Source organism: Nylanderia fulva, unplaced genomic scaffold (genome assembly GCF_048542155.1).
Source record: "Nylanderia fulva isolate GAGA-0341 unplaced genomic scaffold, ASM4854215v1 Scaffold133, whole genome shotgun sequence".
Taxonomy (NCBI): Eukaryota; Metazoa; Arthropoda; class Insecta; order Hymenoptera; family Formicidae; genus Nylanderia; species Nylanderia fulva.
The window spans coordinates 78,443-91,207 of NW_028189548.1; the positions used below are offsets into that span (position 1 = coordinate 78,443).

A 12,765-nucleotide genomic window follows, 5' to 3' on the forward strand; every position below is an offset into this window, starting at 1 on the left:
ATAGAAGCTTTTAAAATAAAAAATGCTTATTTTGTATTTTGCAGTTGAAATACACTTTTTTATCAATAATTTTATTATTTTTCATTTAAATGCTTTTAATTGTTCCATCAAATGCATTTTCTTGCAAACAAAAAATTAATCGAAATAATAATATAGTAAAATATCTTACAATATTCTATTTATATATATACTTGATATTGTTATCAGACAATCACTCGCCATCAATGTACAATAAAATTATTTCTGGCACAATCTTGCTTTAAACATTAAATTAGTTTAGAAAGGACTCATTTATTGTACATACTCACTTATATATACGTTATATTTTATATTACAATGTAATAAATAATCCAGGTATTTTTATTGATCTATTATTCTCTTTTTATATTTGTGATTAAAAAATAAATTATTATCAATAATATTCTTAATTTATCTATTGAGAAGGAAACGAGAGTATGATATCGTTTCATAAAAGCGACATCGACACATCAGAGAGTATTATATTTTATTTAATTATACATGCGAAAAATTTTTTTTAATTAAAATTTATTTTATTATAAAAATTTTTTTAATATTTCAAAAGAAAATATTCTTTCGCGAAACTACTTATATGTCTCCAGTAACTTATCATTATTATTTCGCGTCATATTCCATTATCAGTTACAATGTACTCTATATTGTTTATGTGAGAGTAAATATATCGATTCATTTTAATAAATTTCTACGACGCAGGAACTGTAGTGCATCATCGCGTCCTTGCCAACCAATTTTCGTGAGCATCTATAATTAAAAAGTAAAGTTTAAAATTATACTTCTGTTACACATAATTCAGACATTTTTACATCGTATTAACAAAAAAAAAAAATATATATATATATATATATATATATATACACATATATGTCCCAGAATTGATAATAGAAAAAAATAGGTATATTCTACAAGTCAAAAGAAAGTAAAATTGTCCTATAAACATATGTTCGGAAACGCACTTCCTCTGAGCTATACCCCTTCAAAGTTTTCCCAAAAAACTCGAATTTTCGGTATATTGTCTAAACTTGGACTTAGAATTTTATGATAATTAGTACATACATATTTCCTTGTGCATTTTATTCATTTTTGTTGTCAAAAATTGTCTATAAAATTTCGAAGAGGGTTTTGAGGGGGATGCTACATTTCAATATGATAAAACTTATGTGTGGATACAATAAATTTGAAATACGTTAACAGTTTATGGCGGAAAATACAAAAATAAGCATTTTTTGACTCTGATTTTTTTATACGACAAATTGTTTTTGAGATAATCGACCTAACAATAAATGTAGTTCGCGCACAGAGCATTATCCGCTCAATTTTTGACAATAAAAATGAATAAAACGCACAAGAAAATATGTATGTACCAATATAAAATTTTACGTCCCAGTTTAGACAATATACGGAAAATTCAAGTTTTTGTTTAGAAAACTTTGGAGGGGTGTAGCTCAGAGGGGGTGCGGTTCCAGACATATGTTAATAGGACAAGTTTACCTTCTTTTGACTTGTAGAATATATCTATTTTTTCTACTATCAATTCTAGGACACCCTGTATATAACTAATTTTTTTTTTATTTACCTCTATTTTAGGCGGCAAAAATGCCCGAATGATTCTATATGCATTTTGCGCAGAAAGTTCTACACTCATATTTGTAACATTGAACTGCAAAATATACAGATGCATTAATAACATAAATGAGTGATAAATACAAAAAATTTTTAAATTACAAACTTTAAATTAAAAAATTTTTAAATTAAAAATTATCAGTAGGCATACTGATACATAAAATGTTGCAAAAATTTTAAATATGATGGTCTTCTTGATATAAAAGATTATTACAATTTAAAAAAAAATCAATTTGCACCTATACAGTTTTCTTTAAATAGATGTACCTTTCACTCTTGCTATTTTGAGCTATCAGTAGGCGTACGTTCATAAATTTAATTTATACGTACTATTATTAAAATTTTTAATTTTTTAGCAAAAAAACAGGGTTGGGTAATATTAGTTAAAAGTTAGAAAAAAGTTAAAAAGTTAATAACTTTTAACTTGATTTTTTGTTCATGCAACTTTTAATTTAATAAAATTAATTTTATGAGCTAACTTAATTGAGTTTAAAAAAATAATTAACTTACTCAACCCTGCAAAAAAATATAGCCATGTAATTATATCCACGAAAGACACGAGGAATAAACGTACGTGAAAAGGGTGAAGCGAGGAGTCTCTAGGGCAAATATCGCTCTCTCCGCAAAATGGAGCTACAGTAATTGTATCTTCATCGAACATGGGAAGATTATCACTGAAACCACCGTCCATGTACCTGATGCCGTGATATTTTGGTGGCAGGTAACCAGAAAACACTGGTACAAACGAAGCAGCTAGTAGAGCCTGTATAAAAAAATATTTTAGTATATAAAATAGTACTAAAATTTTAGATATAAACAGTCTTTTTAAGAGAAAAGATTGTTACAGTAAATTCAATTTAAAAAAATCGATTAATAATTATGATAAAATTTTTCTCGAATAATGAGAGATAAAATGTTGCAAAAATTTTGAATATGATGATCTTGATATAAAAAATAGTTACAATTTATATTTAAAAAAAATCAATTTGCACCTATAAAGTTTTTTTTAAATAGATTTACCTTTCACTTTTGCTATTATATAGTAACATTTCATTTTAATTTGAACAAAAATGATGCATTTTTGCATTAATCTAATATGCCAATTTTTATCTTTGATTATAGAGATAATAATATCGCAATTTATATAAGTGATACAAAACTAAATTTTCTTACTTGTAATAAATCCTCTCTTGAATCGAATTGTGAGATAATGACATTCTTCCTATCATGTACTCTAGTCAAAGAAATATGTAGTTTACCATTTACACGAATGTGAGCATCATCCGGCAGAAGCTAGAATAACAACAAAATTTTGCATTTATTTTGCATTACATTGTGATAATAAAACAGATTTTCAATAATCTGATTTAAAAATAAATAGTATATTATCGATATATAACATTTTGAAAGAAAAAAATCTGCATTTGACTTTTCTCGTTTTTAATTTTTATCTCTCAATTTATTAGAAATTTCGAGTATTGTTTTTTTTCAGAAATAGCAAAATTATCAGAATGCATATATTAATAATAATAATTGAAAAATTTATTTTGCTAAATTTTAACTAAAAAATTCCAAAATAGCATCTAAGAATTTTTTTGTATTACAGGTGCAGGCAAAGTGGCACTTTGTGTGCGTGTTTTCTGTGCGGAAAGCGGCCGATTTCCCACGCCATCTAGCGGCGACGCGGTGAGTGAATAAGCCGCATTCAAAGCCATTGCCTACAGCTGAGGCGCGTTCAAAGTCATTGCCCACGGCTATTCCCGCACCGTGCCGCCGCAAGATGGCGGCGTGCGATCGGCCACCTCGCGCACAAAGCCACTTTGCCTGCACTTGTAATACAAAATAGTATGTGTATCACGTGCGGATTGACAATTGTTCACTCGTGTGGGGTGGTCGCACTCGCCTTCGGCTCGTGCATCCATCCCCCACACTCGTGACCAATTGTCAACTTTCCGCACTTGATACACAATATACTATTACAAAATTTGAGTAGAAAATTCCGCTAAGAAACAGCTGTGAGATTTAACTATTTGCAATAAGTATATATTATTTTTGCAATGCCTGTCGCAAAAGTTCGATTTTCGATTGCTGTTTAGTGTGCGGAAAATGGCTTATATTTCTCAACGATTCAATGTATGCCTTTACTTTACCGCACTAATGCGAGAAAAGCACCTTTTATGATTTATTTTACCGCACTAGTGCAGAACAAACATTTTTTCTTAAGGGGATGCTGGAGTGACTTGAGAAGTCAGTTGTTTTTTTCTTTCTTATCGACAAAATATGAGATTAAATAAATTATAAATCTATTTATTGGCTATACGGATTGTTTTTTACCTAAAATCAGAACGCTTCGCCCTTTGTTAATATTAATACTTTAATCTGTACAGGAGAAAGATTTATCAATCTGTTTCATATTTCTTGATTACAGATTTATGAATTCTTATTCTGTAATCAAGAAATGAGACTATACAGATTGATCTTTTGCCTGTACAAATTAAAGTATTAATATTAACAAAGGGCGAAGCGTTCTGTGGCGATAAATGCCACAAGAATATTAAAATATATAAAAAATAAAAAATGTACACGAAATAAAAATATATGACAAGCGACGAGTGTTAAGGATATCGCGACCGGTGACACAAAATAATAAATAAATAAATAAGCGTCTAGCATGACGAAGGTAGATTATGATTTCCGAATTGAATAAAAAGCGAAAGTCTTCAAAATAATGGATAGACTAATCACCTAAAAATAAAAATAAGGTCGTGGAAAAATCGAGAGAAGCAAGACGATACGCGGCGTGGAAGGACGATCTGAAGGCGACGGCGGCCGAGCTGGTATATGGAGAGACGCTCAGACTGCCAGGACAATTTTTGAATAAGCAGCCCGGCGAGGAGAGAGACGCCGGCAATTTCGTGAAGGAGTTGCGACGTCATTTCGAGGAGGTCCGGCCGATCGAGATCACGCAGCACGGAGAACGACGCCCGTTCGTATTCAAGCAGCTGGGAACCACGGAGAGTGTGTTTGTTCGGCACGACGGGCCGAAAACACAGTTGCAGATGCCATACGATGGGCCCTACACGGTGGTTCGACGCGGCGAAAAAACCTTTGTCGTGCGCATGCACGGCAAAGAGCAAACAATATCCATCGACCGTTTAAAACCAGCATATTTGATTTCAGAAAAACAGGCTAACGAAACGTCGCCGACGGCAAGGACTCCTGGAGACAAAGAAATGAGACTGGACCCGGAGCAGTCGAATAAGGCGCAGCCAGCAAAGGAAGGACGAGAGACACGAACAAGGAGCGGTCGAAGGGTCCGATTTCCGGACCGATATGCGATGTAACGCGGCGTGTCGGACAAAATTTTTTAATTTATATTGTTATTTATTTATTTATTTTTTTATTATCTCTCCACGCGAGATTTTACATTGACGCGGTGACTAATGACGACTCGAATCGACGAATAGGCGGTGATTAAATAATTGTGCATCAACACGCGGTAAAAATTAGAAAACCACTAGAAGGGGGGTACTGTGGCGATAAATGCCACAAGAATATTAAAATATATAAAAAATAAAAAATGTACACGAAATAAAAATATATGACAAGCGACGAGTGTTAAGGATATCGCGACCGGTGACACAAAATAATAAATAAATAAATAAGCGTCTAGCATGACGAAGGTAGATTATGATTTCCGAATAGAATAAAAAGCGAAAGTCTTCAAAATAATGGATAGACTAATCACCTAAAAATAAAAATAAGGTCGTGGAAAAATCGAGAGAAGCAAGACGATACGCGGCCTCGAAGGGCAGATAGATTTTGACTCGCGCTCGCGATACACGGTTTTCCTCGGTGGAGAGTAAAAGTCTGTATTTAATAATCCGAATAAACGCAGTAAAAGACAATATAATTATAACACCTATTAACTATTCCGTCTTAACGATCCTCTCCCGATTCGCGATATTGATAGAGCAATAATTAACGAACTAAGCTACACACGCTCGCCCAAAGTTCTAATTTTAGGTAAAAAACAATCCGTATAGCCAATAAAATAGATTTATAGTTTATTTAACCTCATATTTTGTCGATAAAGAAAAAACAACTGACTTCTCAAGTCACTCCAGCATCCTCTTAAGGGGATCCCTCAGCAAATGACGAACTCCGACAAAATAATAGCAGCACACATTTCCAAAACATATGGACGTATACACATACGTATGACTCGTATTTCTAATTACAAATTTTTATTAGACTTCTAATCTACGTTTAGAGGATAACAGTACTATAAAACATATCCACTTTGTATGAAAAAATTCGTACGTATGTGTGTGTGCGTGCGTTGTGTATACGTGCATATGTTTTGGATATGTGTATTGCTATTTATTGTCGGAGTTCGTCATTTGCTGAGAGATCCCCTTAATAATTAATTGGTTGATAGTTTTTGTTTTGTCATTTCTCGATTGACATAACAAACTTGAACATAACAACATTTACGCGAGACAAAGCGTCAATTCGTTATAATCTTCATTATTTAAGAATGATAAAATGGATAAAAGAAACGAATGTTCAAGACGGTTCACGCCGTTAGAACTTATATATAGAAGCAGCTAAATCTGCTATGAAGACTTTATTACCGAAGAAATCGAGAGATAAATACATGAGAATTTATGAAAAATTTATGGAATGGAGAGTATCAGAAAAATACAACCTTATTTTCGAAAAATATCTTAATAATATATTTGAATTTAATTTCAATTAATTCTTTATTCTCAAATCGAACTTTCGCGATAGGCATTACAATAGTATATTAACTAACAAGTGCGGGAAATCGTAAAGTTTGGCGCACGAGGCGAAGCCGAGCTCTCTCGCCGATTTGCGAACCGCACATGTCGGTCACGATATTTTGTGTGACCGGTGCGTGGAAAAGGAGCCCTTCCTAAAATCCCATCATGTGCGGAAAGGGCGACTTTCGCGCACCTGTTGCACAAAAAATATTATATGTGGCATGTGCGCAGGACAACGAACACATCGCGCGTGAAGTTGCCGCATAAGCCGAAGGCTTATGATGCATTCACACTTGTACTTGTGTGGTTACAGCACTCGTACTCGTGTCATTGCATCATAAGCCTTTGTTGTTTGAAAGACGTAGTTCGTTGTTTTCCGCGATTGCTACATAAGATACTATTTCAATTTTTTTACTACCCACCTTTTCCACGGTTTCCAACAAAACGAGTTGCAAATCGAAATGTGGAGTGAATGCTCCTAGTAGATGTTTTTGCGCTTCACGTGCTATATGTAATACACCGTTCATGGTATCTTCTGAAACGAAAAAGAAGATATTAAATCGTCATTATTTTATAATTGAGATTGTTAGAATATTCACGAATCATATTGATATTATATTAAGTGACACAATTGGCATTCAATTGTGAATAATTTTTATTTCACTAATTTAAATTTCACTAATGCACTAACACTAACTATATACAGGGTGTCACTTAAATATTGGCGCCCAATATTTATATAGCAATATTCCTTGTGGAAAACTGATTGTGAGTCGAAAAGTCCTGTACCATTTTTTTCTGTAAGGCATAATAAAGTAGTAATTATTCAGTAACGTATAATACGTTACTGAATAATTACTACTTTATTATGCCTTACAGAAAAAAATGGTACAGGACTTTTCGACTCAGTTTTCCACGAGGAATATTACCATATAAATATTGGGCGCCAATTAAGTGACACTCTGTATATTCCTGAAGATGATCCGATATAAAGACCCAAACGAAAGGATTGAATAAAACACTTTTTATTGGTTTCTTTAAATTTAAAAAAAAATTCTTTGTGCACTTTTATTACCGTGCACTCTTAATTTGCCTTTATAGATATTTGTTTTTATACATATTTTATTTAAGAGAGCCTATTTTTCTCTCTTCCTTTTTTGTGAATAATTTATATTTTTTTAATAAGTGAAAAAATTGTTCACAATTTAACATATCGAAGATATTATATGAAATTATTATATCTAATTACATATAATTATATCTATATATATCTATAATTATATTTATATCAGTTTAGAACATAACAGTTTTACATATAATTATAAAACTATTGTTGTATTATTAGAAACACATTTATGTATATAATAGATACATATAGAGACTTCCTATATTTTGTAATATTCATAAAAAATTCTGACTAAATATTGTTAAAATATGTATATATGCATATATATATGTATATATATATATATATATATATATATATATATATATATATATATTTAATTTAATGTCCAAAATATATGGTTGCAGTTTTATTAAGATTACAAAAAATCGAAAAATATAAATCCGATAAAACTCTATGATTTAATCTCTAATTCTAAATTTTTCTCATATTAAAATATTTTAAATTTTAATAAAATTAAAACAGAAGCAAATAAAATTTTATACTATACATTTTTTCCCATAAAATAAGGGCGCAAATTAAAATTTAAACTCCTGCAATCTCAATGTTTCAAAAAATAATTATAAAAAATAATTTAAAAAATTAAAAATTAAAATGGATTGAAAAGGCCAATTTGAGCTTAGACGCGATAAAATTAATACGTGAAACAATATTTAGTACATTTAAACTTTAAACAAATGATAGACCAAACTTTTCGATCCTCTTTGGATCCTTTTCAATAATTACAAGTGCAGAATATAATAAAAAATACACAAATGTATAAATAAACATATATGTATATGTAACAGGAAACATGACTTTAATACAAAGTTATCTTTCCAAAATGCACACTGAAAAAAAATTTGTTAACTTGACTAAATATTATTTTGTTAAATAAACAGAAAAATATTTAAATTAAATGTAATATATTAAATCTAACATGTATATTTAACTTAAATACTAATATATGCTCAATTAACGAAATAGTAATTGAAAGGTTTAGTCAAACTAACAAATCTTTTTTTTTTCAATACAGGTAAAAATCCCTATTATTAACGTTAAGGAAATGTAGTCAAATGAATAAAAATAATTATTTGAACAACAAATTAAAAATCTGTTGAATCAATAAATTTAAACAGACTATCTAATAACAATGAAAGTCAGTAAGACGTACGTCAAAAGATTAAATAAAACAGACACTAAATAAAAGTTATACAATAAGAGAAACATAAATACACGAAATTCAAGTTTGATGACCCCGAAAACATTTGTTGACAATTAGAAAATAATATATATTATATATATATATATATATATATATATATATATAATTAATATTATTTATTAAATAATATATTATTAGAAAATCAGAAGAAGATAATTAGAAAACAATCCCACTACATATTTATGCCTTTATCTTAATGTTTCATATGTAACATTTCGGAAATCTGTCTCATGATTATATGAAACTGTTTCTTCGAAAAGAAAAAATACTTTACCCCCTTTTTTTTAACGTAATAGGAAAAATGATCATGTACTATATGTATGACATGTAATGTAACATATATGAAGATAATGTTATCAGTTTAAACCGATAAGCGCTATAAAGACGAGTTAGAAAAATTTCAAATGATAATTTTTTCTATTGAAGAGAAACCTTAATATAACTTGTAGTTAAAAAAAAAAGAAAAGAAATACGAGATCGAAGTGAGTATAATAGACACACGGAAATAATGAAATTATTTTTAGTCAGCATAGTTATAATTTGCTGCATAAATTATTTATAACTTAAAAGAGATTTATTAATGCAGCAAGGAGGCAATTATGAGCATGCTTATACGAAATAAACTCTGTTTTATTATCTTAGTGATGCAAATTATTTAACATAAAAAATGACTGTATAAATATGAAAAAAATAAAATTCATTAATTTTAATTAAAAATTATGCTGCAGTTATATTACATATTAAGTAGTTGAAGATGTCTATATTTATTCAATCTTCTTACCGAAATAATTTTAATGATAATTAGATGAGGAAATGTCTATTCACACACACGCACGCACGCACACACAAATCATGTAAAAAAATTCCGTGAGAATTCTTTCATCTCCCATCCCAAGTATTTTTCATTTATTTGTAGCTTCTTAAAATAAGTTCTTTTCATTGTACGCACTTTTGAATTCTTTTTATTCGTGTGTACAATTGTAAAAAAAATTACCAAGAATGCAGCTATAGAAATGCTTTTTTAGCATTTAATATTGATTTGTTAATCGTACAATTAATTTGGACGATAACAATACAAGTTCAAAATATCACTGTATCTAAATGTTAAATATATTTGCAAAAATAAAATTATAAAAGATAAAACAAAAATAATTTATTATAAACGTGTTATAAGGAGTACGAAATTTGTTTAAATATTATTTAAAAATTAAACCATTTTTTAAGAAACTTATACACGATTTTAATACTAAAAAAAAGATCGCCAATAAAAAAAATCACAATCAATGAAATTTTAATAAAAATTTAAAAAGTGTAAAGATGTCGGACATATCTTTTTCAAATGCTAAGGGTAAGAATAAAATTATCAGACACAATTTTTGAGAATATTTTCTGAATGTCAATAAAATTCCTTCAGATTTTTCAAGATTTTTCAATTGCTTAAAAAATATTACCGACAGCTCCGATTTTCCCGCTTTTATCATGTATAGTAGCTTTCTTATTTTAAATGATAATTTCTATACATTCGATTTGTCTAAGTTTTACCGAAAAATATAATTTCTATTTTTTCAATTTTTCTAACTCAAAAGCAGATGTAACTTACCGAGGGATGCATCGCAAAGCAAGCAACATGCGGCTATAGCACCTGCGGACGCGCCGCTTATTTTATTCAACAAATGCGGCACGTGTTTTTTTAAACCGATCGCCACCCCGACATGATAGATGCCCAGGAAGCCGCCACCGGCGAACGAAAAATTCATCCTGTCATTATTTAGTCGCAATAACGGATAATGCTGTTTCTTTCGCTTTTGTAGTTGTTTACTTTTTTCTCTTACCTCCTTTTCGCGAAGTATCTTATTATTCTAAAAAAAAAATAATAATAATAATATAATAATAATTTATTTTTAGAACGAGATTATCGCGAATTATGTCACAAATTCGAAACAGCTAAAATTCACTAGGGACGAATCCGCGGGAGAGGATGATCATCTGTCACCTGTCAGCTGTTAGCTGTCACTTGTCACTTTCGCGCGCTTTCTTCTTCGAAGCGCGTCAGAGGAGAGCACAGCACCTTCTCGAAGAGTGCTCTCTGTCTCTTCCCCAGGTACTAGTTCACTCTAGAAGCTACATTCGCTGACTAAAAGATTGTCCGTCGAAAATGACATTGCTGAAATATATGAATTTCAGTAATGTTTTATTATCATTTCTATATACATATATCAACATATTTGACTTTGCTATTTTTTTGTATCTCGATCTCTATTCTTATAATAAAACGTAAGGTGCGTCGTATCCATTGCTTATCTTTTTAAATAAGATCTACGTTTCGGAAACTGATCTTGACAAAAGCGGACAGCCTTTTATGTACGGTACATCACTCGAATGCGAATGACACTTTTGAAATGCAAATATATATATGCACGTGCTATGATAGGCGATCATGTGCTCTTAACGTGCGAGAGCAACAGTCATTCGTAATAAAGTTCTTCGTAACCTCTTATTAGGATCTTGAACGGAGAGGGAGCAGTGAAATGATTAAAAAATTAAGATAAGCGCGAGTCTCATTATCGTAATTAATACTATTATTTCGCTTACATATAGTAAATATAAGATATTGTTTCTGTCAAATTAAATGTTTTCCTTTTTAATATTATATATATATATATATATATATATATATATATATATCCGATGTCCGACGAAACCTCGTTGCTTGTGTTAACTTTGTCCTCCATCTTATTTTATCATGAGTTTTGCGTATACAAAACTCGAGTATAATCACAAAACGATATCTATCTCTCTCTCTGTCTCTCTCTTTCTCAATATCCTACGAAGTGCAGAATAGTCAGTTTATATACATATTATATATATATATATATATATAATATGTATATAAACTGACTATTCTGCACTTCGTAGGATATTGAGAAAGAGAGAGACAGAGAAAGAGAGAGAGAATTAATTAATTAAAAGTTAAAAAGTTAATAACCTTTAACTTAGCTTAGTTAATTTAAAATGTATTAATTTTTAACTTCAACTATAGTTATTTTTGACCTTATACTTATTAACTTTTTTCCCAAGTTAAACTTTTTTTTTATCTGTGAATATCATTATTGTTTTTTTATGGAATTATAAACGTATTATTTTTAATTTGAAATATTATTAATTTTTATGTTTATTTGTTATCAATCGTAATTACCAAAAAACATAATTCTATATAAAAATCAAAATTTCTTTGTCATTTGTCATAAATTTTAAAATAATTAACAAACAATAACATTTTAATTTAATATAAATAATGTTTTTAAAAATTAACTTTTTAGATTATTAATGTTATAAGCAACTATAACTTTAACTTAACTTGTTAATTTATAACAAGTTATTAACTCACCCAACCCTGATATATGTATTACTTTTGTGCATTCTTTGAAATAGATTTATTTGAAATAAAAGTACAAAAAATACAAAAATGTAAAATGTCTATATTTTTATGGATTTTGCGATTAATAAAAAACTTTTCAAAAAATTGTTTTATATTTAAAATAATTTTATTACCCTATCAAATGCAATTTTTCTTGCAAACTGAAAATTACTGGATTAAAAATAATTAGGGTTGAGTATATAGTTAATTTGTTAAAAAGTAAATTCTTTTTTCAAATTAAGTTAAAGTTAATGGCTTAAAAAATTAATTTAGTTACGTTAAAAGTTGCATAAACAAAAAAATAACTCAGTTAAAGTTGAGTTAATGTTAAATCAAAAATTAAGTTAAATCAAAAGTTAATTTTTAATTTAAAAATGTGTTAAAATATTATTTATTTTAAATTTTAAAAAAATAACATACTTAACTTAAAAATTTTTAAATTTAATATTTTATTTAATTTCTTTAAATTTATATAAAATATAACAAATAACAAAAAAAGTATAGTTTGTAG

General features: G+C 29.2%; 1 protein-coding gene across 2 annotated transcripts; it reads right to left on the reverse strand.

Moving 5' to 3' along the window:
* Positions 1 to 488: 488 nt before the first annotated feature.
* Positions 489 to 11,288, reverse strand: LOC114941329 (patatin-like phospholipase domain-containing protein 2). Of its 2 annotated transcripts, XM_029316282.2 has the most exons (7): positions 10,830 to 11,285; positions 10,437 to 10,695; positions 6,869 to 6,981; positions 2,833 to 2,952; positions 2,234 to 2,422; positions 1,613 to 1,696; positions 489 to 780 (listed from the first exon to the last, which is right to left on the reverse strand). In XM_029316282.2, the coding sequence occupies exons 2-7, from the start codon at positions 10,591 to 10,593 to the stop codon at positions 706 to 708; spliced, it is 738 nt and encodes a 245-aa protein (XP_029172115.1). In that variant the 5' UTR covers positions 10,594 to 10,695; positions 10,830 to 11,285; the 3' UTR covers positions 489 to 705. The 2 variants fall into 2 exon arrangements, with proteins under 2 accessions (XP_029172115.1, XP_029172118.1); XM_029316285.2 differs by lacking the exon at positions 1,613 to 1,696 and having other exon boundaries at positions 10,830 to 11,288.
* Positions 11,289 to 12,765: the final 1,477 nt, after the last annotated feature.